The sequence below is a fragment of the Pelobates fuscus genome, chromosome 12, assembly GCF_036172605.1.
Source record: "Pelobates fuscus isolate aPelFus1 chromosome 12, aPelFus1.pri, whole genome shotgun sequence".
Lineage (NCBI taxonomy): Eukaryota > Metazoa > Chordata > Amphibia > Anura > Pelobatidae > Pelobates > Pelobates fuscus.
In genome coordinates, this window is record NC_086328.1 from 59,481,019 (window position 1) to 59,507,886 (window position 26,868).

Genomic DNA, 26,868 nt, shown 5'->3' on the forward strand with positions numbered 1-26,868 from the left:
GAGTGTGTGATCTGACGTGAGCGCGTTAAATGCAGCCACGAAGGGTAACTTTAGGGTATTCGAGAACGTCTTATAATATTTGGCTGTGAAGCCGTCCGGTCCGGGGCTCTTACCGAGAGGGAGTTGTTTGACCACTGAGGTAAATTCCTCCGGTGAAATGGGTCTGTCGAATGATTGTCTGATGTTCGGGGGGATGGTCTGGGTGATTCGAGTGGATAGGAAGTTGGTCACCTCTTCGGTGGAAGGTGGTGTTTGTCTGAGGTTGTATAGGTCTGAGTAGAAAGCATGAAATTCCCTGAGTATGTTGGGTAGGAGGTGTGTGCGCTTACCATCCTTATGTTTGTGGTGATGTATGTTCGTTGTTTGTTTTGTTGGAGGGCCCTTGCTAGCAACTTGCCACATTTTCCTCCTTGTGTATAGTATGGATGTTTAGTGCGTAGCAACATACGTTTAACCTTGGAGTTAAGAAGTGTTTGTAATGTTGTGTTTGTCCACTAACTGCTTGTAGACTGCAAGGGAAACGTTTTGTTTGTGGTTGTGTTCTAGTTGTCGAATATCAGTAAGTTTGCTATCTGTGCGTCTCTTTGTTTTTTAAGTTTGGAGGCCAAGGCTATAATGTGTCCACGAAGAACTGCTTTGTGGGCTTCCCAGATGATAGGTGGGGAGGTGGAGGAGGAAGTGTTTTCTACAAAGTAGTGATGTAGCGTGCCAGTGAGCGCCTTCGTGACAACTGGGTCATTGAGAAGAGTATCATTTAGTTTCCATTGGAAAAGGTTGGGCGTTAGTGTAGGGATTTGTAGAATTAGTGTCAGAGGGGCATGGTCTGACCAGGTGATTGGGCCATATTTGCAGGATTGGATGAGGTTTAGGTGTCTATGCTGAAGGAAGAGCATATCTAGTCTGGAATAGGTATGCTTAACTGTGGAGTAGTAAGAGAAGTCTTTAGTGTGCCGGTGTGTGATTCTCCAGCTGTCAAATAGAAAGGCTTTATCTAATAGTTGGGTCATCTTCAGTCTGGTGGGTGCGTTGTATGATGTGGATGTGGACGTAGTGTCTAGGTCCGAATCTAGGGACATGTTTAGATCCCCTCCCATTATGAGGATGCCTTCCATATGGTTTTCTATTTTGGAGATGTACTTTCTTAGGTGTGTGCTCTGTTTAGTGTTTGGTAGATACATGTTGGCAAATGTTACCAAGGTGCTACCTATCTTACCTTTCACTATGAGGAGTCTACCACTCAGATCTGCATAGTGGCTTATGTGTGTGTATGGTAGATGTGCTCTTAATAGGATGGCAACTCCTCTTGACTTAGCTCCCTCAAAGCTTCCATAGAAGCCTGTGGGGAAGTGGCGGTCGCGAATAGTACTGGCCGCATCTGCTTTGAAATGGGTCTCTTGAAGAAATGTCACATCTGCCTTCAAGGTATGCAGTTCTCGGAGGGTCAGCGTGCGTTTCGTGGGGGAGTTAAGGCCCCTGACATTAAGGGAAACAACAGTGATGTTGGCCATGGTGTATCTGGAGTCGTGCGTTAAGTGGCTAGGGTATCAAGCATGTGGCCAGCTATCAGTATCTCTTTGGCAGTTGATGACCAGTGAACAAATAAACTAAATAAACAAATAAACTATATACAGTTCAGCTCTTGTATCTTTAGAGCTGGAAATTGAGATGGTTCTGGGCGTAGAGTAGCACAGCCTTATTTGCCGGTGGCGTTCCCCAAGTGACACTTAGGTTCCGGGGAAGGTGGGTCGGCACCGCGTAGGCTGTGGTTAGCGCTCCACTCGTGGTTAGGGAAACACCGACAGTTGGTTTGGGGGGGGGGTCGAGTGTTTCTACAAAACGTCTTCTTAAAGAGACGGGCAATCTGTATTTTTAAGTTGATTGCAATGGTGAATCAGGCTTGGTGGTAGTAAGATGTAATGGGACAATTAGTGTCCACCGGTCAGGTAAGGTAGGAGTGGAGAGTGACCGTGGTAGCCCTCGGCCCGGGTTGGGTGTTTCCTTTAATAGATAGGTTATTGGCTTGTGAGAGGTCAGCGCATCTCAATTTCCATCCCCGCCAGACCCAATGCCCACCCTCCCCCCATGCTTTCCGTTGCTGTCTTTGGTGTGGCAAATTTTAGGATTACCAGCCCAATGACGTTTTTTTGAGCTTGTTAGGGTGATGTACAGTGCGATACATAAATATATACTCATATTTTCATAGCCAAAAAGTCACACAGCCATATTAGAAATAAACAAGTGAGGGTAGTGGGGACATGAGACAGGCGGGTCTGGGGGGTCAGAGTCTTAGGAAAGAAAAGTAGAGATGAAACAGTATGTCAGACTAATGGAGGAGGGTAGGAGAGAGGAGCGGAGGAAGTGTTGGGTGCCAGAAAAATTGACATAATGTATCTGTTTTCAACAGGCATTTATATTCGCACTCAGCTGGCTCTCCTCCAGGTACCCCCTGAGGATCCTGGACTAGGGCTACTCAAGACATAAAGCTGCATAGTTCGCATTGGACCCTATCGCAGTACATGAGTCTCTAGGCTTGGAGGAGTCGATTTCCGTGGTTAGTCAGTGAAAATCGTTCACAGGAAACAGTCTGTCTTGGCCGTTCGGCATGAGGTGGTAGAGCAATTGGTGCGCTGTCCGCGGATGCATGGTTCCGATCAGGCAAGGGTACCTCTCTCTTCGGTGTTGGTGTGGGTCTTGGTCAGTGCATAGTCCCTGCAGGGTTTTGTAATCCGGTCCGGGTGGCTGCGAAAGATAGCCTTGGTGTGTTGTGATCTAAGGAGTCTCCTTCCCCTACAAGTGTACGTCATTTAACGTTAGCGTGATGTAGATGGGTGATGACCGATGGAGCATCTAGAGGGTTTCTTTACTGTGTGTGGGGACCGTCTCGAGGCCTTCGTCCTTCTTGGTGCGATGCTTGGTCGTTATGGCGCCTTTTCGCCGGGGCTTGCCCTCTCTCTTCTAGCCCATTGCGATATTGTGTTGATGGTTGGACCGGCCCATACCAGTCCAGGATGTATACTTCCGGGAGGTTTAAAGCAGAGGTAAAGGACTGTACGTCTTCGGCTGAAGAGAGGGTTGCCGTGACTCCATTGTGTGTCGCTGTAATGGCAAGAGGGAATCCAGCATCTATAGCGAATGTTTCTGGATCTTAGGAGGTCAGTGAGCGGCTTCAGTGTTCTCCGTGCCTGGAGGGTCATCCAGGATAGGTCCGGGTAAATCTGTACAGGTTGTTCATGATAAAAGAGAGGTTGGGATGTCTGGCGGAGAATTCTGAGGATGTCCTCTTTGATGTTGTAGTAATGAAGTCTGCAGATCACGTCCCTAGGAGTGTCAGTTCTAAGATTTCTTGGCTTGAGTGCTCTGTGCGCTCTATCTAACAGGATAGGCGTTGTCACATCTCTTTGGAGGATCAGATTAAATAGATCTTGTAGGATGGTGTGTAAATTTTCCCCTTCTGATTCAGGTATGCCTTTAATTCGTAAATTATTACGGCACCCCCTGTTGTCAAGATCATCTATTGTCCTGTACATAGCTGCCATTTGTTGTGAGCTGTCACTTTGTAGGGCTTGTAATTGTGTGCCAGTGCAGTCATGGTCGTTTTCTAGGGAGATAACCCTCTCACTGACCTGTCTGACTTCTGTAGAGATGTCATCCATCTTTCTCTGAAAGGACACCTCCAGTTTCTGCAGCATAGCTGCCAAATCTTGTTTGGAAGGGAGGTTTCTAAGAATCTCCTTCAGATCTCTGTCCCTGTCAGCCTCTGAGGTGAGTGACATATTGTCTGATGCTGCTGGGCTGGAAGGGGCTGAGGAGTGATCCGCCGGGTCGTACAGCGCCATTTTGGATCCTGGGGCCTCGTTTTGCCGGCCGTCTGGTCCGTGAGGAACATAGCCATCGCGCCGATTTTGTCATGGGCTGTTTGCCCGATGTGTTAGGGGCAGTGGAGTGGCGTTTGGGGTGCCCCATGTCGTGGGAAGTGCCTGATGGCAGCGGATTGCCCTGTCTCTTAACCGGAGCTCTCTCAACAAGCGTCCATCAGCGCTCGCGGTTAGCTCCGCCCCCGTATTTAATGATTTTATGCTGGTATTTGGATAATATATGTTCTTGTTCAAAACAGAGCATGAATGCATTTGCGTATGAGGGAGCCATCGCCGCTTCATCGCAGTTCCAGACTTTTGAAGGTAGAATGAATCTTCAAATTTTAAATAATTGCATGTGAGGCAATATTCAAAAACTCCAGAAGGTACTCTATGGGTGGACCTTGATAGGCAGTAGAGTTGCTAAGTACTTCCCGGACAGATTGTATTCCTTCTTTGTGTGGTATAATTGTGTACAGGCTTTGTACATCAAGAGTAACAAATAAAATCTCAGTATCATCCAAGCTTATAGTACTCATCTGTTTGAGGAAGTCTGGGGTGTCTTTAATGCACATAGGTAGTTTCTGTACAATTTTGTTGATATAGAAATCCACGTACTTGGCAATAGGTTCAATCAACCCCTCTCTCGCCGATACGATTGGTCTACCTGGGGGATTAAGGGAATCTTTGTGGATTTTCGGAAGAATATACAAGACAAGGTGTTTTGATTGTTTAGCAAAAATATTTTTTGCCACTTGCTCATCTAGGTAGCCTGCAGATATTCCCAGTTCAAAATGTTGCATAATTATTTTCTGGAATTTCTTAACAGGATCAAACGTGATTTTACGGTATACATTACCGTCATTAAATTGTCGTAGAATTTCAGCCTGATATTTGGAGTATGTTTGGATTACAATTGCTCCTCCTTTATCCGTTGGACAAATAATAATAGTTGGATCCTGCATAAGATCCTTTAAGGCACTTTGTTCCTCCTTAGTAAGCTTTTCATTAGGGTGGGATGGAGTATTGGTAATCTTCATAACGTCGTGATGTACAGCTTGGACAAATGATTTAATTGATGTATTCTTGGTGAAAACATCTTTCTTATTCTTAGACAATATTTGTACCTGGGGTTTCTGCATAGTATCTTTCATATACATACACACAGACATATATATATATATATATATATATATATATATATATATATATATATATATATATATAGTGACAAAAGTACTCCTTTCCCTTGGTACCTTGTCCTGGGATTGGGGTGTTACACAGTCTTTTCAGGATTTAGAGACACTTCACACGCTGGATGAGGTAAAAGGACTTGCTCTTTTTATTGTGGTTCCAAAATAAATGCACAGTAAGGTATAAAAGGTAACAAAATATATAAAACAAAATCCTTGCTCTTCAGAGCACTAACTAAACAAAATAATTAGCTAACTGGGTTGGATGGCTTGTGTCACGATTCCTGGAACCAAACACGCTAACACACACACAGAAAAGGTGTAGTACCGGACCTTAGAGTGGCCGGGCTAAGCACACAAAGAATAGTCAGGAGACAAGCCGAGTAAGGGGAACCAGAAGACAGAATAACAAGAAACAAGCTGAGGACAAAGGGTAGGAGAAAGTCACAAAGTCAGATAAACAAGCCAGAGAGTACGTAACCAGAAACACAAGTTCAGTAGCAATACTAGCAAGCAAAGACCACAACAGGGCAGAGAGGAACAGGAAAGGTAAGTATTTAAATCCATAGGTTAATTCTGATTGGATAATTTCCAATCAGAATTAACAATCACACGTGGGAGATATCTAGACCTCCCACTGTGATTGAGGCACTGTGCCTTTAACGCCGGGTCAGGTGACTGACCCTGGCGTTTATTAAAATGGGCGGTCTCCCAGCGTGCAGCGTCATGCATGCTGCCACTGGGGGACGTAGAGGAAGACGCGGGCGGCATCCGTGGCTGGGAGGATGTCGCCCGCCGAGCGCACGCCAGGAAGGGGACCGCGGACGGCTGGAGGGTGAGTGCCGCGAGCGGACTGCAGCCTCCCCTCGCAGCCGCCCGCGGGATCCTGACATTACCCCCCCTCGAAGACCACCCAGAGGACGGGAAGCAGAAGGCTTCAAAGGAAACCGGGCATGAAAGGAGCGGACCAAAGAGGGAGCGTGCAAATCAGAGCTCGAAACCCAAGACCGCTCCTCAGGGCCGTAACCCTTCCAATCCACCAGATATTGCAGCCGACCCCTAGAAACACGAGAGTCGAGAAGGGCAGCCACTTCGTACATGTCACTAGAGACAGTGCGAGGGGAAACGGGCCGTCCGGTTACACAGCAGGGGCTTCAAAAGCGAGACGTGAAACGTGTTCGGAATACGCATGGAAGGAGGCAAGTTCAGGGAGTAGGAAACGGGGTTAATCCTACGTAACACCTTGTAGGGACCAAGAAATCTGGGAGCAAACTTCATCGAGGGAACCTTGAGACGGAGGTTCCTGGAGGACAACCATACCCTATCACCCGTAGCATAAGAAGGGGCCGCACCCCTACGGCGATCAGCAAACTTCTTCTGAGCAGCTGCTAAACGAGACAGCACAATATGGACCTGATCCCACATCTTCCGCAAAGAGGCGAGGTGCTGGTCCAAGGCGGGCATTCCCTTGTCGGAGAACGCACCGGGAAGGACAGAAGGCTGAAACCCATAAGCAACCTCAAAAGGACTTAAGCCAGTAGACGAATGAGACACCGTATTCCTGGCAAATTCAGCCCACGGAAGGAGGGGAGACCAGTCGTCCTGGTGCGCATTAGTGAAGCAGCGCAAATACAATTCCACAGACTGATTAGCACGTTCGGCTGCACCATTAGATTGCGGGTGATAGGAGGAAGTGAACAACAAGGAGACCCCCATCTAAGCACAAAAGCCCCTCCAAAACCGAGAGACAAATTGAGGGCCCCTGTCAGATACGATATCCTGAGGTACCCCATGCAAGCGGAACACTTCCTTGGCAAACACCTGAGCAAGCTGAATCGCAGAAGGCAGTTTCTTAAGCGGAATAAAGTGTGCCATTTTAGAGAACCTATCCGTCACAGTCAATATCACTGTCTGACCATCAGAAGGAGGAAGGTCTACAATAAAATCCATGGATAAGTGGGTCCATGGTTTCTTGGGTACAGATAGAGGCATCAGTAGACCCTGGGGTCTCACATTAGGAGACTTACACTGTGTACAGACCCGACAAGCCTGTACAAAATCCACTATGTCTCGCTTAAGTGAAGGCCACCAGAACTGTTGAAGGAGGCCCTTATAAGTCTTGGTAACCCCCGGATGACCAGCAGTTTTGGCGGTGTGAAATAAAGTTAACAACTTTTTTCTGTCATTTACTTTAACGTATAGTTTACCAACAGGCGTCTCAGGGGGTGCTTGGGTTTGGTATGTCTTAATATTATCAAGGAAAGTAGACAAAACAACCAAACGGGTAGCAGCTATTATCTGAGACGCAGGTACAATAGGTTCAGGAGTCGGGTTAACAAATTCTAAAGGTTCATACTGTCGAGAGATAGCGTCAGCTTTGGCATTACGGCAACCAGGTCTATAGGTAATGACGTATTGAAAGTGTGAAAGGAATAGAGACCATCTAGCCTTCCGGGCGGACAACCTTCTAGCATCAGCTATATAGGAGAGGTTCTTATGATCTGTTATAACCATAATTTTGTGTCTAGAACCCTCTAATAAGTACCTCCATTCCTTAAAAGCTAACACAATAGCTAATAGTTCCCTGTTCCCAACATCGTAATTCTTTTCTGGATCAGACAACCTTTTTGAAAAGTAACAACAGGGATGGAGGGGTTCGTCATACGATAACCTCTGTGACAGTACTGCTCCCACACCCGATTCAGAAGCGTCTACTTCCATAACAAAGGGAAGAGAAGGATTAGGGTGGTGTAGCACTGGAGCAGAGGCAAATGCCTTCTTGAGAGTTTTGAAGGCCTTAAGGGCTTCAGGAGTCCAAACCCTAGGGTGTAGACCTTTTTTAGTCAGCTTCGTTATAGGGGAGATAAGTGGTGAAAAGTTTTTTATAAATTTCCTATAATAGTTAGCAAATCCTATAAAACGCTGGATAGCCTTAAGTCCTTGGGGAAGTGGCCAGGACAGTATGGCTTCCAATTTATCAGGATCCATACTGAAACCCTGTTCAGAAATTATATATCCTAGGAATTGCACAGGGGTCTGATCGAACAAACATTTTTCTAACTTACAATAAAGTGCGTTCTGTAATAACTTTTTAAGCACCATCCTAACATGATTATGATGTGACTTCAAATCAGGAGAATATACAAGTATGTCGTCAAGGTACACCACGGCACAGACATGCAATGGATCCCTAAGGACATCATTTATGAGGTCCTGAAACACAGCAGGAGCATTACACAGTCCAAAAGGCATGACCAGATATTCATAATGCCCACTACACGTATTGAACGCTGTCTTCCACTCGTCATTCTCCTTTATACGGACAAGGTTATAAGCCCCCCTGAGGTCTAATTTAGTAAAGTACTTAGAACCTTTAACACGATCGAACAACTCAGTGATGAGGGGGATAGGGTAGGCGTTTTACCGTTATATTGTTCAGACCCCTGTGGTCTATACATGGCCTTAGGTCACCCTCCTTTTTGGCAACGAAAAAGAAACCAGCCCCAGCAGGAGAGGAGGACCTTCTGATAAAACCTTTACTTAAGGCATCCTGTATGTACTCCTCCATGACCTTGTTCTCTTTTTCGGAAAGAGGATATACCTTACCCCTAGGTGGCATAGTACCCGGTAAGAGGTTTATGGCACAATCTTATTCACGGTGCGGGGGCAGTTTATATGCCTCCCTTTTTTCAAAGACCTTTGCTAGGTCTGCATACACAGGTGGGACAGAAACAGAAAGTGGTTTGGCTGTGGGCACATTAAGCAAGCTAACAGGACAAACACGGGTCATACAATCTCTTTGACAAGATTTCCCCCAGGAGAGAATCTCCAAACAACCCCAATCAATCATTGGTTTGTGTTTAGCCAACCAGGGGAAGCCCAAAACGATAGAGGCCGTAGGAGAGTCGATTATTTGAAAGGACAACCTTTCCTTGTGCAAGGCACCCACAGACATAACCAGTTCTTGTGTCTCATGGGTCACCAGAGGTTTTTCCAGTGGTCTACCGTCTATGGCCTCCACGGCCAAGGGAGTAACCTTTTGGATCAGAGTCAAAGATGCGGTTTTAGCAAAACTCTCATCCATAAGATTGTCAGCATCCCCTGAATCTATCAAGGCTTTGGTAGTCACAGTAGTATTCCTAACTAAAAGGTTTACCATAATAAACGGTCTAGCAATGGGGACATGAGGGGGACATAACACATAAGGACATAAGGACATAACACCCGAGGCCGTAGGTGCTGAAGTTTTCCCTGCATTTCAGGGCAGGTTCTTAGAAGATGTCTCCTTTTCCCACAGTAAAAGCATAACCCTTCCCTTCTTGGATATGATTTTTCAACCTCAGTTAACCCAGTAGCACCCAATTGCATGAGTTCAGTGGGAGGTTGGCTAGAAGGGGGTAATGCTAGTAGCGCAGTATTGGTCAAAGCAGGTACCACCTGTGTATTCATACGCCTCTGACTACGTCTCTCTCTAATACGATTATCAATATGGATGATATAATCAATAAGATCATCCAGAAGGACAGGCAATTCCCTGGACGCTATTTCATCCAGGATGTAAGCGTTCAAACCCTCCTGGAATGCTATTACGAGAGCGTCATTATACCAAACCACTTCAGCTGCTAAAGTGCAGAATTCAATAGTGTAATCCGCTACCGATCTGTTCCCTTGTCGAACCCTAAGCAGAGCTTTGCCAGCAGAAGCAGCCCTACCGGGTAGATCAAAAGTACGTTTAAAGGCTGTAAAAAACTCAGCAAAGGAGGTAGGGGACGTATTCTCCCATATGGGATTAGTCCATGCTAAAGCTCTCCCGGAAAGATGGTTAATAAGGAAAGCAATCTTAGTTCTATCAGTGGGATAGGAGCGAGGATTCATCACCAAATGGATATCAATTTGGTTGAGGAAACCACGTCATAATGCCGGATCACCGTTATAACGCTGTGGTGGCGTCATATGCACTACATGAGCAGGAACAGGTACTGGCATCGTAGTAACTGCTTCTTGGACACCAGGCTGCAAGTGAGCAGTACGAGCCAGTATGGTTGGTAAAGCCTGAGCAAATTGGTCCATACGGTGGTCTAGACCATCCATTCTAGCTTCCTGATTAACCAATAACTGTGAAATGTCAGCAGGTTCCATTTTGGCCCTGTTGTAATGTCACGATTCCGGGAACCACGCACACTAACACACACACACAAGGTGCAGTACCGGACCTTAGAGTAGCCGGGCTAAGCACACAAAGAATAGTCAGGAGACAAGCCGAGTAAGGGGAACCAGAAGAAAAAATAACGAGAAACAAGCCGAGGTCAAAGGGTAGGAGAAAGAAAGTCACAAAGTCAGATAAACAAGCCAGAGAGTACGTAACCAGAAACACAAGTTCAGTAGCAATACTAGCAAGCAAAGACCACAACAGGGCAGAGAGGAACAGGAAAGGTAAGTATTTAAATCCATAGGTTAATTCTGATTGGATAATTTCCAATCAGAATTAACAATCACACGAGGGAGATATCTAGACCTCCCACTGTGATTGAGGCACTGTGCCTTTAACGCCGGGTCAGGTGGCTGACCCCGGCGTTTATTAAAATGGGCAGTCTCCCAGTGTGCAGCGTCATGCATGCTGCCGCTGGGGGACGTAGAGGAAGACGCGGGCGGCATCCGTGGCTGGGAGGATGCCGCCCGCCGAGCGCACGCCAGGAAGGGGACCGCGGACGACTGGAGGGTGAGTGCCGCAAGCGGACTGCAGCCTCCCCTCGCAGCCGCCTGCGGGATCCTCACAGCTTGTCCATTTCCCAACATAAACAACAACCTTACTGTTTCAGTGTTTTTCAGCTCTCTGTTTCCACTCACAGAAATCAAACACAAAAATCGCTCTCCTCCTCTGGCAGGGGAGTACTTAATGGCACCTGTAATTGACAATCCTTTTCAGGTGAGTTAAATTAGGATTGCAACTCTGGAACTGGACTTCTCACCTGTAGGTTCCAAGCAACTTCCAAAATGTGGAGTGGAGCACTGGCCCGCCCTACTCTCCAAGTGATCCACCCCAGGGCCCAAATATACACATATTTAAAGTGCAACATTCATTATAACATAACACATTTCCCTGGGGCTAATTACACAAAGTAGGAACCTTGCAAAATCTGGGGAGGTATATAGATTCCCTGCTTTCGGTCACTATATATATATATATATATATACACACACACATACATACTGTTTTAACACCCCTCCCTGCAGACATAAGGTCCTGTAAGAGAGCCTTATCTCTGATCTATGTATACGTTAGCCGCATTTCTTTGCTCAGGGTTGAATGAATAGAGTTACAGAGAAATAAAATGTATGTCTGTCTTTGCATTTTTGTTACAAAAATGCAGTCACATCTGCTAAGTGGTGAATTACAGTATACATTTTTATTTTCTATCTCACCACAAAATGTCTGCCAGTGGAAGTACCCTGACAAAGTGATACATAAGTGAAAAAAGGTTGGGAACCACTGATATTGAGAATTATTTTTCTTTTTTTCTGGTATCTCAGATCCAGCAGGTAATTTGATTGTTGGCATTGTTTCAGAGACAAGTACAATAATTAGTTTGACTAGTCATATTACACATAATTTACACTGAAATTGCATAAGGCAAAAAGTTTACTATTTACTTTAAAAATGTGTTTTCTTTTCTTTTTTTACAGCTCCACCATTGGATGGCTATATGACAATTGTACCAATATAAGAAGTTTGGCAGCTTGGGTATAATGTCAGCTTTAAGGTGATGCTGTCACCAGAGGAGAAAACGACAGCTTTCAACATTATCAATACCTCCTTTTTTACAATGTCTTTATTAAGCATTTATTTTATTGAAATATTCAAAAGTATTGTCAAAAATCTAAGTTTTTTTTTCTTGCTATCCCTATATGAAATTACTTATGACAATTGTCAACAATTAAAGAAAAATGGAAGTGGCGAGTCTGGCGAATATTAGTAATTTGTTATTACCATTAGATGAGGATTCTCTGACATGCAAAATTAATACGTTTGAGATCTACTCATTTTGACATGGTGTCGAGCTGATCAAATGCCTGCCAGGGACCTAGGAGTACTATTGCAGAACTGCTACACTTACAGAGATAGATTATTCTACTACTTTTATAGTATAGTATTGTAGTAATGTAATTACTACAGTTTACTGAGAACTGAAACCAGTGTGACTTTGTCTGTACAAAGAGTTTAATGGCAATTCATTAAGGCTGGATCTTGATAATTCATAATTCACAAATATTTTGTCTGGAGAAATATAATTACTTCATTTGCACATCAGTGACAAAGGAGTTTAGCTGTGAACACTAAAGATAACCACTGTTCATGTCAAACACTCAAAAATGGTTATAGCACTTTTAGAGTGTTTAAAGATAAGTTGTAGTTAAAAATAAATAAAGATGTAATGTACATTATATGTGGGTGGAGAAAGTTATCTTAATACATATCATCTAGATTATCAGGGTTATTTCCGAAAGTCATAATTGAAAGTGGATTCGAAGTACATTTCAAACTTAAAGCCAACTATATTGAAAGCTTAGACTTAAACATGTTCCCAATTTGGCTATATTGACCATAAATTTGACATTCACTTTGAATTCTCATTTTAGGGAATAGCTCTATTTGTCTCTTGCAGTTGTGTTCGTTTCATCCTTCATGTTAGCAATGATCTGCACTGTGTCAATCTATACTTTATTTAGAAGAGTGTAATTTACAATTATTACTTACAGACATGTTTTATTTTTCTGCAAAAACCCCCAAAGATTTTATGCTTTTAACCCTGCCCCTATTACCATGTCTACTATTTTCACATAACATTTCTGATTGGAAGGTACTTCAGCCAATGAGATATCAGTGTGAACATTGACACAAAACCTTTTGCAATGGATCTGATGGACCTTCCTTCCTGCCTCTCTCTTTTTCCTTTTCCCTCTTGTTCTGCCTCTCATTCTTTCCTTCTCTTTTCATCCTTGTCTTTCCTTTCTCTTTTTCTCACTATTTTCACTCTCATTCTTTGTCTTTCTCCCTCTTGTTTGCCCTCTCGTTCTTTCTTCCACTTTTTCTCCCTTATCCTTTTCTCTTTAAACCTCTTGTTCGCTCTCTTGTTTTTTATATCTCCTCCTTATTCTTCCTCTTTTTTTCCTTTTCTCTTTCCCCTCTTGTTCTCACTCTTTCCCTTTTCTCATTCTTCCTATTTTTCTCCCTCTCATTCGTTTATTTTTTCCCCCTCTTATTTTTCCTCTTCTTTCCTTTTCTCTTCTCCCTCTTATTCTCCCTGTAATTATTCCCTTCTCTCTTTCTGCATCTTTTTATTTCCCTGTTTCTCTGTTTTTCCATTTTTTCCCCCAGAGTATATTTTTGCAAAATACTGTATCAATAGATCCAGTTAGTTTCCTTTACATGTTTTGGGTGCAAGGATCTGGACAAGTCAATAATTCCCCATTGCAAGTAGCCACACGTATCTTTCTTTCAGGTTTTGTTCCCTGGCATAAGTCAGTTATGATTTTTGGAATGAACAGAATGATGTTCACTTGAACTTGAAATCCTAAATTCCAGTTACTTTATTTTTACACTGTGCTACTGTTCAGAGTGCTTTTCCTAAAATTAAGTTAGTGTACTCATAGTAACCAATTGTTGCATAAAATGTTAGAAAAGATGAAAAGTGAAATTATTGGCTGATATTTATTATCCAACTAGTTGGTCCCCTTTTCCTTGTGGAATACAACTAAATAAGCAAAAAAAAATAAAAAGGTTTGCAATCAGACTTTTGGAATCTCATCTCTATTCATCCAGGTTATGTGCATATTCACGCACTACAATCTAGGCTTTTAATACCTCTGTGTAAGATCCTGCATTTAATTATACTTAGATTGACATGCTTGGTATATCCTTGGCAGATGTTTTGTTAATCTTGTCTCTACAAAGAACCATGCTTCCCCTTCAATTCTGTAATCTGTGAGAAACAGGGAACAGGGTGCCTGATCTGAAAATATTCTCCCCTGACCAATCTTTCTTCAGCCATTGCCCAAAAGTGCATGATATAGTGCACATTTAGAAAATTCAGATCTTTTAAAACTATTAGTATTATGAGAGCACACATGGATGATGACCCTTTAACAACCTCAACCGATTTTGAGTAACTTTGCTCCTCCTTTGTATCAATAGAGTGATATATATTTTTTTTTTTTGCAGTGCATTGAGATATGACAAACGAGCATGCGGTACCCCAATGGCAATCCTCATGCTTTTCGAGAAACAGTTATAACATTAGGGTTTGAGTTAGTACTTGCACATTTTTATATTATAGGTTAAGCGAGAGTTTAGGTAAACTGAATAGTCAACTTGGTGAGGTTAAAGCAGGCTTATACGATTCGAGAGCATGTTAAGGTTAAACAGGCTTAATCTTACAACAGGTTTGGCATGTCATATTATACAGCTTTATAATGCAGTGGTTCTGCGCAGTTGTACAGCCCATTTGAGTTGACAGAAAGGAGAATAAACAGGTAGCTTCCTAGATAACCAGATATGTCAGTGTGAGATTAGCTGTTGTCAGGCTATTTGAATGCTTGCCTAGTGGTTGCTGTAGCAAATTATGATATAAAAAGAAAAGTACAATGGCTGCACATATACAATGGCTGCTGGCTATATGATTATAATGCGTGCTGCAAAAACTCCTTCATGGCATTCTATGAAGCTACACAATCATTGTTAGTAGGTGCTGTGTAAAACTATGATAAGGCATGCTTTTCAACAGAGGGAGGCCATTAGGGCCTTTGTATCCATCCAGACCACGGCCTAGTGTCCTAAAAAAAGTCCATGCAGTCAGCCCACACCCTTTGCTGGTTCAGCGGGGTCCCACTGAGTAGGATGAGGTCTTTGTACTTCCAGCCCATGCGCCCAAGGGTCATGAGGCAGTCCACTAAGAATGGCTTGGGCTGCTGGAGACCAGTCCTGCAGTGTGAGTCCATTATCAGCCGATGCCGATGCTTGGGGGCTCGTTGTGGCTGTTGTGAAGTGGTGAATAGGTAATCTGGCAGCGGGTCTCGCATGGGCTGCATCCCCGCTCTGGACTTTGTGCCCGACTGGCCGCTCTTGCTGCAGAGGTGGGTACATAGGCGGCTGTTTGACGGGGGCGAGGTGCATCCTCTCTCCAGCCCTGGGCCGGGATGAAGGCCGACATCTTTACTCCACGGACCCAGGTACTTCTTTGGGCTGGGTCCAGCCCATGGCGGGAGTAACGGGGGAGCTGATGGTCTGCCGCCTTCTGTGGTGGCCGTCCCTCCGTCCATGTGGGTGATGCCTTCGGGTCATGCCGTTGATGGCCCTCGGCCCAGGTGGGCCAGCAATGTGAGGTGCAGGCTTGTCTGAGTGCATTAGGCCTGAGGGGGTCCTCCTCACCCTCCATATTGCCACCCCGTCCTCCATCTTGAGGATCGGGCGCTATAGAGAATATGTGGGTCTCCAGTTTGACCCATAGCTGGCCGAAGTGCTCGTTTAGATTCTTCATCATGTGGTCCACAGAGCACAGGGCTGGTTCACGTTGTTCGTTTACCGACTCTGCTGGCCACGTGGCAGTCGCCATTTTTGGTTGGGTCTCTTCGCTTGTGTGGGCCCCGCGCGAGGTCCACATGTAGAGTTGTTTGCTTAGGGCAGTCGAGTAGGGACCGGGATAACCCCTGCCGGTCCAGGGGGGGGGGGGGGTAGAAGCCTGCATGATCTCGCTTGGTACCAGGAAGCAGGGAGGTCGGCCGCCTCTCTCCTGCTCCAGTTTAGTAGGCCGCAGCGGCGTCTCTCCGGTCTCCCGCAAATTAAGGTCTTGGGTTGTATCTCTGCGTTCCCTCTGGGCTGTGCACTGCCCGTCGGTGGGTTTGATCACTGTTTTTTAGGGTTAAATCCGTTTTTGTCACTTGTTTAGCAGGAGCTCAGGACCCACACGTCTGCTCCTCTTGCCAGTCAGGCTCCGCCCTCGTAGAGTGATATTTTTAATGTTTATCAATCTGATGAACATATTATTCACCTTTATGTTTCCTCCTGCTCCCAGCAGAGCTGACATTGACAATCACAATGATGTTTATAAACATATATCTAATTAGTACATTTTCCTGTAACTTTTAAATTTCTGTAACACCTCTAGTAGTTATATAATTGTAAGAACAAAATTTAGATCTCTTTAAATAATGGACCACTTCTTTGCCATGGACTTCTATGTAATTTAGAAAGCTCTGGTCAATCTTTTTCCAGTGCTGGGGAGCTCAACACAAGTTGTTCAAAGTAACTTATCCAAAAAGTTTATTGCATATCCCAAATATAGGTTTTTTTTTTTAACAGGGGGTGCATTTGTTCTTTATCCAATTAAATAGTTACACCTGGTCTTAATGTGTACAGAAGGTACAGAAGGTAGTAAAAGGGTGTGTGACAAATGTTCACACCTTCTAATGTACGTTTGCCACGGACTCCTGAAGGAATGTGGAAGCCGAACCTCCTGACATCCGACTATGGTCCAGGTCTGGGACACAGTTTGGGAGTTACCCTGCCCAGTTGCCATTAGCAGCTTTCCCTGGGTGCCCCTGGTTCGGCACTTTCCCTTCATGTGAATGGAACCGAACGCTAGCTTTCTGTCAGCCGTTCACATGAACCAAACCCACAAATAGTCCTCAGCGGTACTTATCAGTGAATGCTATGGAACTAATTTCAACATGAGGACTTTGTGGTTTCCCGGTCACCTCAGCGGGACTAAGCTGTGAATGCTATGGAACTGTTTTCGGCATGAGGTGACCGTGCGGTTCCCGGACAACTTGGTCCCTGTTAATAGGTGCTATAGCAGGTGTGCTTTGCTTGCTTCTGCTGTATTTAAGTGTTTGTGTAGTGCTATTATGAGAAAGTTTGAACCTAACCAGCCCCCCAAACCAAAAGTCCAGTCAATCCCGTCAAAGAATCCCTCATCATGCTTTATGTCTACCACCACCCTCCTTATGTTATTTAGGTATTTATGAATGGGTTTTAAATGATCAGTAATATTAAAAAAGGACATCCCCTCAAAATATTCAACCCATTATTATTCTCCTCCCCAGGCCTCCTAACCAGTCACCTATTCCAAAAGTTCAATCAAATCCATCAAAAAGATGCTACCCGGTGGGTGATCGAGATTGCATATTAAATATTTTCTTTCTACACTCAGCACACATCAAAACACACATCCATGGGTCCGCTAGCACTACCTCTCTCTGGCTAACTCTACAAAATAAATAAAAAAATGTTACACAGTTCAGAAAAAGGAAAAAAATAAGTATTTTCAGGAAAAAATTTAATAAAATCGGTTTGTTTTTTATAAAATGGCTGATTTTAGCAAGAAGGCTGACAATAAGACTATGTATACAACAATATGAAATGGCTGATATTAGCAAAAAGGCTGACAATATGCATACAACAATATTATAGTCAAAGCTCCACCAGTATGGGTCTTTTTTGGGTGTAGCATGCAAAAAGAAACAAACCGGGTGCTTAAAGGGAAAACCTGTTCTCTCTTACAATCATATAATACAAATAATACCAAAGATAAAGAGTACAAAGATAATATTTATTTCTTTAAATGTATATTTAATGAAAAAGTGCAATTCTGCAAAACAGAGGTACAGAAAATACCATTAGATGTACAAAATTTCATGCTTTCTCAATAAAGTGCTTAAGACATAGTGCTTAAACCAAAAACCAGTAAAAGATAAACAAGGTTTACTGACCTAGAGCTTGGAGACCAAAATAACTCTACTTATAATACATGTAAATGCAAGCACAGTATATAAGCATTGGGGATAATACCACTTAAGCGTTTTGGATTGAGCAAACCGTACTTTGCTCTAAAGCATTCAGAATATAATACACTATACTACGATTTTTATCTATTTTATTTCTGTCAGGATACCTCCCACTAAAACGATCCGAAGAAGAATCAGCACTGCACTTTATCCTGGGGATCGTTCTGCCAAGGCGCATAAGTTGGAGCTGCATTGAAGCTCAAAAAAGTGTTAGTGCACATTTTTTATCATATTTATACCAACTCCAGTTTTACATACTACACTAAAAGTTTCTTCTGCTCTTTTTCTCTTCTTGTCATTATTTACTCCCTGATAAGGACTTTTTAAGTGCTAAACCAACCTTCTGTTTTACCCATTTGTTTGTATATGTTTTTCATCTTTTTAGTTGTTTATTTTTCATTGAATTTGTGTCATCACAAATGTGAACTCCGTGGACATTTGATCTCCCCTGACTCCATGAGCCTAATGACACATTTGTGATTTTTTATTTTTTATTATTATTATTATTATTATTATTATTATTATTTTACATACTACACTATTAGTTTCCTCTGCTCTTTTTCTCTTCTTGTCGTTATATACTCCCCGATAAGGACTGTTTAGGTGCTACACCAACCTCCTATTTTACCCAGCTGGGACAAGACTGGTTTAATGGGAAAACAGGCATCCAATTTATACAGTGCATAAATCCTCCTCTGAGCCAGCGAGATAATTGAGTTTTGAGAACATACTAAACTCAATTATCTGCTGTTTAGAAAAAGTACAATTTTTCAAGATTTTCAGAAATACCCCAAAACTACATAAAACCCTCACATCCCTGGGTAGCTGATCTCTGTGGGAGAACCATATCCAAATTTTAGCCAAATCCGTTTGTTAGTTCCCGAATGGCACCGTGGAGAGAGTTGACCGGTCCGCCACGAGATTGAAGCCGAGAGACAGTTCCAGAGGATTTGTAGCAAGATCCGGTCTCCGTTCGTGGAGATTCATATGAAAACCGCAATAGGTAGAATAGAGATGGTTCGTACAGAATGCTCCTTGTGTTTCAAACTCCTGAACGTCTGAAGTGGTGGGAAATAGAACGCAGAGTTCTACATAGACCGGGGTTCATGCAAGTGCGTTGCCGATAACAGTTCCAGGCACTCAACGACCAAGTCCCGTTGGCCGCGTTCAGGAGACAAGATGGCCACCACCCATTGTTCTCACCACGTGTATTTGTATGCACAAAATGGCGGGCACCTAGGAGCATTCAATTAGTCTGCGGTTTTCATATGGATGCATAGTGTTTCACGTTCTAATTAGTCCCAGGGATGGTCTCCGTTAGGTAAAACGAACAAGTTAACAAATGGCATTGAAAAAGAAACAAATAACTGGGGAAAGTTAATAGCAGGGAGTGCAAATAGCCGAACGGTGATGGGTATTCCTTCAAACAGCCCCCCCCCTTTTACTCCCTGCTCCGACAAGCAAGGTTGTACCTTTTGCGAGTCCATTAGGGACCGTCGGGACTCTCCAGTGGTTATTCAGGTAGCAAATCAGTCTGGCGGGAAAGTCCATCTGCATGCCCATTTTGTTTGCCTGGACGATAATGAATGGTGAAGTTGTAAGGCTCCACCGTAGACTCCACCGTAGCAGACGGGCATTATCTCCAGCGACCCGGTTCAGCCATACAGATAAGGGGTCAGTTTCTTGAGGGCCCAGACTAGGGCTAAACACTCTTTTTCAATGGCCGCGTAGCTGACCTCCCTAGGCAGGAGTTTCCGACTCAGATAAGCCACCAGGTGCTCCCGGACGTTTTCTCCGATTTGACTCAAAACTGCCCGCAGTCCAAACATGGAAATATCTGTATGGACAATAAAGTGTTTGTTAGGATCTGGGGCAGCCAAAACAGGTGCGTTAACAAGAGCTTGTTTTAGAGCTTGGAAAGCCACCTTACACTCTGGGTACCACAGGACCTGTCGGGGCAGTTTCTTTTTAGTCAGGGGTTTGGCCATGGAGCTATAGTTGGGTACAAAATGCCTGTAATAGCCGGCTGTCCCTAGGAAGGCGTCTTGGTACGGGGAGTGGGCCAATTAGCAATGGACTCGATCTTAGCCGGCTCTGTCCGTTGCTTACCACATCCGACACGGTGGCCCAAATATTGTTCCTCCGCCATACCAATGTGACACTTGTCAGGCCAAGAGTCTATTTTGCTGTCTGACTAACTTTTGGAGCAAAAAGTAGCCCAAAGTTATTCGATTTTTTCACTGAAACACTATGCTGGCTGTTGTTAAACATAGGTGGCTGTCCAGTCATCATCCACTATCTAGATGACTTGACTGACTGTAGAAAAACACGAGACGATACCACTAAGCATTATGAAAACTATTGCACTATTTTCAACCCTAGGAGTTTCAGTAGCCTTGGATAAAACGGTGGGACCTGTCACCAGGTTGTCATTTCTGGGTATATGCCTAGACTCAGTCACCATGCAGGCTAGTCTCCCCGCAGACAAAGTTCAGAGAATCAGGACAGAGATAGAGTTGTTCCTCAACAAAGGTACTACTAACCGAAAAAACCTACAGTCCCTACTTGGTTCTCTGAAATTTGCTATGAGAATTATCCCACAAGGATGGGCTTTTATATTAGGCTACTCAACCCCTTACTCAAAGTACCCAACAACCTCAGCATAGTCACTCTAGACCAACAAGCTAGGTCAGACTTATCTAAGTGGAGACAATTCTTGTCTCAGTGGAACAGTATAAATATGTTAATTCCACCTTGGACAGAGTTTTCCCCAGTGTTATGGACAGACGCAGCAGCCCACTCAGGGTACGCAGCTATTTTGGGCGACAGTTGGTTTAGAAGCACATGGCCAGTCGAGACAGCTTCATTACCCTCGTTTAACATCACATCTGCCCTTTTTGAAGTGTACTCAATACTGGCAGCTGCTAAAGTCTGGGGACACCTTTGAAAGGGACAAACCATAAAATGCTACTCTGACAATGCAGCTACTTGCGATATAATCAATAAAGGCAGATCCTCTACTTTGACCATCATGAGGTTAGTCAGGGTACTAGTATGGTTGGCAGCCACACTACACTTTCACCTCACATGCGAGCACATCCAGGGCCACCACAACACTGCAGTTGATGCCCTGTCTCGCTCTGACTTTCAGGTGTTCTATCGATGTAGACCAAACCAAGTGTTTGATTATTTTTAAATATTTGCCACAGTCCAGATTATGAAATGATGCATGCACGCTTCCAGAAGTAATTTCACACCAGACACAAGTTTCCAGGTTGATGAAATACTCAGGAATGTTTAATCAGGGGGAAGGGAGCCCCTTATAAAGCAGAAATACATCATATGCATAATTATAGATAACAGAGAAGAATACACTAATAATTGATTAGGTGTTAAGTGATTTATTCATTGCACATCCTACTGGGTGTGCCATTACTGTTATCATGAATTTCTCCCCCAGATTCCAGCGCCATTTTGTAACACGAGGTAGTCAGTCGATGGGTGAGGTACTCCTGAGTGACATCTAGTGGACATTTTAGTAATTTATTGAATAATACTGATTATGGTTATGCAGAGTAAATAGGCATTTTATTTTAGCTAATATTCTGTCCACCACAGTCCCCCCTTAAAATGACTATTTACGACTTAAAACAACTACAGTAAGCATTCAAAAATCTAAATCAAATTTTTATTAGCAGTGATGAGCGGAATCATGGATTCGAATCCCGCCGCCACTTCATCTCATGCTTTGAATTCATTTGGTACCCCCCTTGGCATTCCTATGGCAACTATATATATATATATATGGGTCAAAACTGCTCCTTTTTACTCTGAGGAATGTCTGTGGTGAATCTAGTGGGCCCTGATGATTGTCTGATATGTGTATGGGTATGATAACCTTAGCTAGGGCACATTTACTTATTCTTTCTCGTATAAAACCTGTCCCATGTTATCTCAGTACAGGTGGAGATCATTTACTCAATAATATTATCACCACAAACTCAAGATGAGCAGGTGATCCTGAAGAAGCTTCGACCGTGCGTAGGCACCTCAGCTTCCGAACGTGAGGGCTGCAGGGTAAGGAGTACGTCTGATTCTCTTTAGCTTCACGAGTTCTCCTTTTGGGGTCCTCAGCTTTCCATCGATGGCAGGTGGTCAGGTGTTATTATGGCCATCAAAACACCTACTTGTTGATATTTTCTCTAACAAGTAACTTTCCTTTCTTAAAATGGAGAGTCAAATGGTTGTCAAGATTAACAAAGGTTACTTCCCATGGAGCGGAGACAAGTTTAATTCTGGAATGGTGAATCCACGGGGTGATCTCTGCAACTGTCATGGTGTATTAATGGGCATATGGTCTTGGTTGTCACATTGGTGACGGGTAGGCCTCTGGCCATCCTGAAAACATGTCTATTATAACCAGTGCATATTTGAACCGGCAACTCTTCGGCATCTGGATATAGTCACTTGGATTCTTGGAAGGGATAGTGAGGTTTAGCTAGATGCTTGGGGCTTTTCTCCTTTTCTGCCTGGGTTGCTCTTCACACAGATGGCGTAAGATCTGCAATAACTGTTGGTCAGAGAAGTAATTCCAAATGCTGCATTTGTTGATCAAAGAGTTCATGAGGGTCTTGGACAGGTATGATGTTCCATGGGCCCACTGTTAAGTGCATGTTTTTGGGTAAACAAAATTTGAAATTGTTGGAGTACAGCCCGTCTTTAAGGGTTGACCCTTTTCTGTTTTCAGCTTTGTATTTCTTCAAGGTCAGCAGCTGCTTGTTATTCCTTCAGGAGCTTGAGATCTGTGGGTAGGATCTACATGGTGAATATAGAAGTTTCTTCAGGGGACACTCTTCTGTCCACTTCCCTTGGTACACTTGCGGATTGTTTGGCAGCTTGCTCAGCTGAGTAGTTGCCACATGCTTCTTCTGAATTCAGTCTTCCGTGGGCCTTCACCTTCAGTATGGCCACTTCTTCAGGAGGAGTAGGGCATCCACCAGCTTCTTAATAGCCGTGCTAAGCTTAACTGGCCTGCCAGTCGTTGTGAGAAATCTTCTTGTCTTCCAGATTGATCCAAAATCATGTGCCACACCCAGGGCATATCTTGAGTCAATGTAAACATTAACCCGCTTTCTTTCAGACATTTTGTGTGCCACTGTGAGGACTGTCAATTCAGCTTCTTGAGCAGATGTGGATGAGGAAAATGAAGATGCTCGACGTACCTGATCTTCTGTAGCAACAGCAAATCCAGTATGGTACCTTCCCTTTTTGTCTGCAAATCCAGAGCCATCCACAAACAGGGTGGAGTCTGGGTCTGGCAAAGCAACTTCATGTGCTGTTGGAAGATATATTGTCTCCATTTTCGTCTGTTCAAAGCAATCATGAGGAGCAGTAGGAGGGGTATCTTCACTTATTTCTGTGTGATATTGAGGGTAGATAACTGTCTTTCAATTCACAGTACTCTTTATGACCCTCCTCTGTAGAGAGTTGATCTTGATTTTTAGTGTTCCAATGTTTTTGCTAATGGGCCAAGTTCTTTCTGTGAAATTGTTTTTCATGACTTAGTGACGGAAAATGAGGAACAGCCACTTCCCAGTGATGATACATGTGTCTTACTTCCATAAGTAACTGTTTCCTTTAGAGTCCCAAGACAAAACAAGTCTGTCATGATGAGGCGTACCTCCACCAGTCTGAATTCTTTTTCGTAGTGTGGATCTGGTCCTGGGGTGAGGCTACTTTTCATGTGGAACTGTGGGTTTCTGTACTCATAATTCAATAAGCACATCAGGATTGATGTCAAGACTGTACCAATAGTGTGGAGTAGGCTTCAGTCTCTGAATAAAGGTACAGTCATTAGGGCATTATATAGGTAAAGTCCTCAGGTATCCAGGCCCTGCAGTAGGAAATGAGGAACAAAAAAGAAATGGAGGGGCTTGTACAAATAACTGTGAATCCCTTCACTCGGCTCTGGGTGAGGTGACGGGTGCCATAGGAAAAACAACGTCCTAAGGAGACCACTAAGGCCGGCACCATTGTAGCATCCTTTTGGAGGCTTTGCATCCTTATTCAGCAAGGTAGTAGAGTGAGACAGGAACATGTGGGGGTTAAGCACAATGAGAGTTTAAGGGACAGTAGCATTATTAACAGTCTTGTATTTTTATGGCTCACCCTTTGCAGAATTCTTCCTTATCCAATTGACATCAGATCTTTAACCTGTTGGGAAATAGCAAGAGCTTGGGCAGGCTTCGGAAGATATTGTGGCTTAAGGGGCAGACTGGCCCTTGGGAGCAGCTTTACCAGAACTGGGGAGAAACATGGAGGTGTCCAAAATCTTCAGGGCCTGTAGGATTCTGGTAAAGGCATTGGGGGAATTATCTAGGACCCTTGCATCCTGGCCAGGTTTCTCCATGTAGAGCAGAGAGCTGAAGTATTGTCAGCATTGAGTGGTGCATACATTTGAATCTGGCCTTTAGGCGTAAAGGTGATAGAGGTCTGCAAACGGTGGAAAGATAACTACACCTAGCAAATTGATTAGGCAGGTAGAGGAAACCACAAAGCATGGCTTAGTTAGCAGGCTACTAAGGAGTGTCATCTACACCTATGCAGGAGACGACAAGATTGGATAGAACTGAGGAGTCAGGTAGGATTCTCCTCCACTATGAAGGCTGCAGATAGCCTTTGGGTAAAGGCCTTGTAACATATTAAAACCCAAGTCAGGGAAAAGTTGGAACAACCTGGAGTGATACTTTCCTTTGCACCTGTTACAATAGGTGATCTAATTATACCTTTTCAAATGTATCATGTATAACACCTGGAAGGGTTAATCCATAATACTATTTTACCTTCCATTTACTGACCTTAGCTCTGGCAGTCTGAACATGTTCATCATTATAAATAAAGGTTTGTGGCAAGTGAAGTAAAGTTCCTGCCTGTCTTTCAGTAAATCATTAACTGTTGAAGTACTTTCACTTATATTAATTAGACTATAATAAGTATACGTCCTTAATGGGAGAGTAATAGAGGGGAAGGGAGTCCCTACCTTTAATAATCCTAAGGGAAAACAAAATAAAATAGGACAGGTGGGAGAAGGAAATATAGTGGTGAACTATCCAAAGACAAATGCAGAAATCAGGTGTCTACTAGAAAACAGAAAGACTCCCTGACAAATGTTCTAACCTAAAGTTGAACAGCGTGCATCCTAAGTCTCATAGGCGAACACCCCAGGTAATAGAGGTAGCTAAAAAACTGAGCTAGTATAAAGAGGTTGAAAATGCCTCTGTAGGAGGGGCAGTTTTTCTCCTACAGAGACTTTTTCAACTTCTTTATACTAGCTCAGTTTTTTAAGCTGCCTCTATTACCTGGGGTGTTCACCTATGAGACTTAGTGTGCATGCTGTTCAATTTTAGGTTAGAACATTTGTCAGGCAGTCTTTCTTTTTTCTAGTAGACACCTGATTTCTGCATTTGTCTTTGGATAGTTCACCACTATATTTCCTTCTCCCACCTGTCCTATTTTCTTCTAACGTGAAAACATTATTCAACAATAAGGATGTTACTGTAAACATACGATCTCTAACCAGCTAGATGCAATTATGCAAAGTTACATTGTGAAAGACAGCTATTGTTTGTAAGCCAAACCCCAGCTGCATATGACATCCCAACAATAATACTTAACTATATTTCAGATATTTACAAAGTCTAAACACCTTTTTAAATAGCACCTTATGTGTTGTTTTTTTATTTTTTATTTTTTTGTGTGTTATAGTAGCTGTACAACCAAAAATAACATGATTGCTTTAGTCATTATAATGTATCTGTCTACGCAATTGTCTGTCTATAATATGTAGAGTTTAAGGAAAGCTGCAAGCCCCCGAATAGGACGTGCATAACAGCCTTATGATGGAGGCAGCCATGACAGGGGGCGGGTAAGGAAGTGATGGCAGGGGAGGAGGAAGAAGTGACGGCCATGATATGTGGAAAAAGAAGAGACAGGAGGCGAGGGCATAATAAGGGCGGAAGTGACATTACGTTAGGAGTAGACGTGACAGTAGATAGTGGTAATTGGGTGGAGGTCACGGGGGCTGGCTGGGCCAACCTCCTTCCCTCTGTGCCAGGCGCCATTTTTATTTTTTTATTTTTTAGGGTGGTGGCTGGAGGTACTTTCAACATTACACTATATTATAACTGATAAAATAAGTCAAATAAGTAACATCCTTTGCAAAATGAAATACTAAACTGTAAATGAATTATCAGACTAAAATCCAACCTAAGTTCTGTAACACAACACCAGCATTTAAGCATACAGATTGGAAAATAAACCTGGCAAGTTAAATAAGACAGTTGAAGACATTACGCATTTAACAGCCCATAAAGATACTCATACTCAAACACAGCAACCGTGCTTCAAAACTTTATTAGTCAGTACAGAGTAATACAACTATCCCTCACTGCCTTATAACAAAACACAATATATATATGATCCAAACTCTAGTATCCTCAACACATTACTCCGTAATTTCTTATCAGCCTATATCTCTAAAAATATACACAATATTACACAGACGTTCTTAACTAGGATATTGTCCATCAATAATCCTATCTTTAACTTTTATCAGCAGCTCTGAGACATAAATATTAACGTTACATGGCTGAGCAACCACTCCCACATTCCTTGCTGCTGCAAGCAAGCACACAAGAATAAGAGAAAGAGGAGGAGGAGGGAGGGGGGAAGGGGGAGGAGACAGACAGTGCAGAGCTACATAGAAGGAGAAAGAGAGCTGCAGGGATAGAAGTTAACCCTGTGAATGACCCAAAGTACTTTAAAGTGACAAAACAAAAAGACAGAGACTTGCACATTACATATATTGCAGACAAGAAACATATAAACAGGTGAAGACACAGTATACAGATGTAATTAAATCACAAATTCCTTAAAAATACAAAGGTAGATCACAATACAATAATTAATAAGATCCCTGTTTA

General features: G+C 43.3%; 1 protein-coding gene across 1 annotated transcript in view; it reads left to right on the forward strand.

Annotated features, from left to right (window-relative positions):
- The window catches only part of SLC6A2 (solute carrier family 6 member 2), a 1,625,321-nt gene extending 1,612,224 nt beyond the window's left edge, over positions 1 to 13,097 (forward strand). Inside the window, exon 15 of the mRNA XM_063437889.1 lies at positions 11,732 to 13,097. Within this exon, the coding sequence (XP_063293959.1) occupies positions 11,732 to 11,755 (24 nt within the window). The 3' untranslated portion in view covers positions 11,756 to 13,097. The remainder of the gene's footprint in view (positions 1 to 11,731) is intronic.
- Positions 13,098 to 26,868: the final 13,771 nt, after the last annotated feature.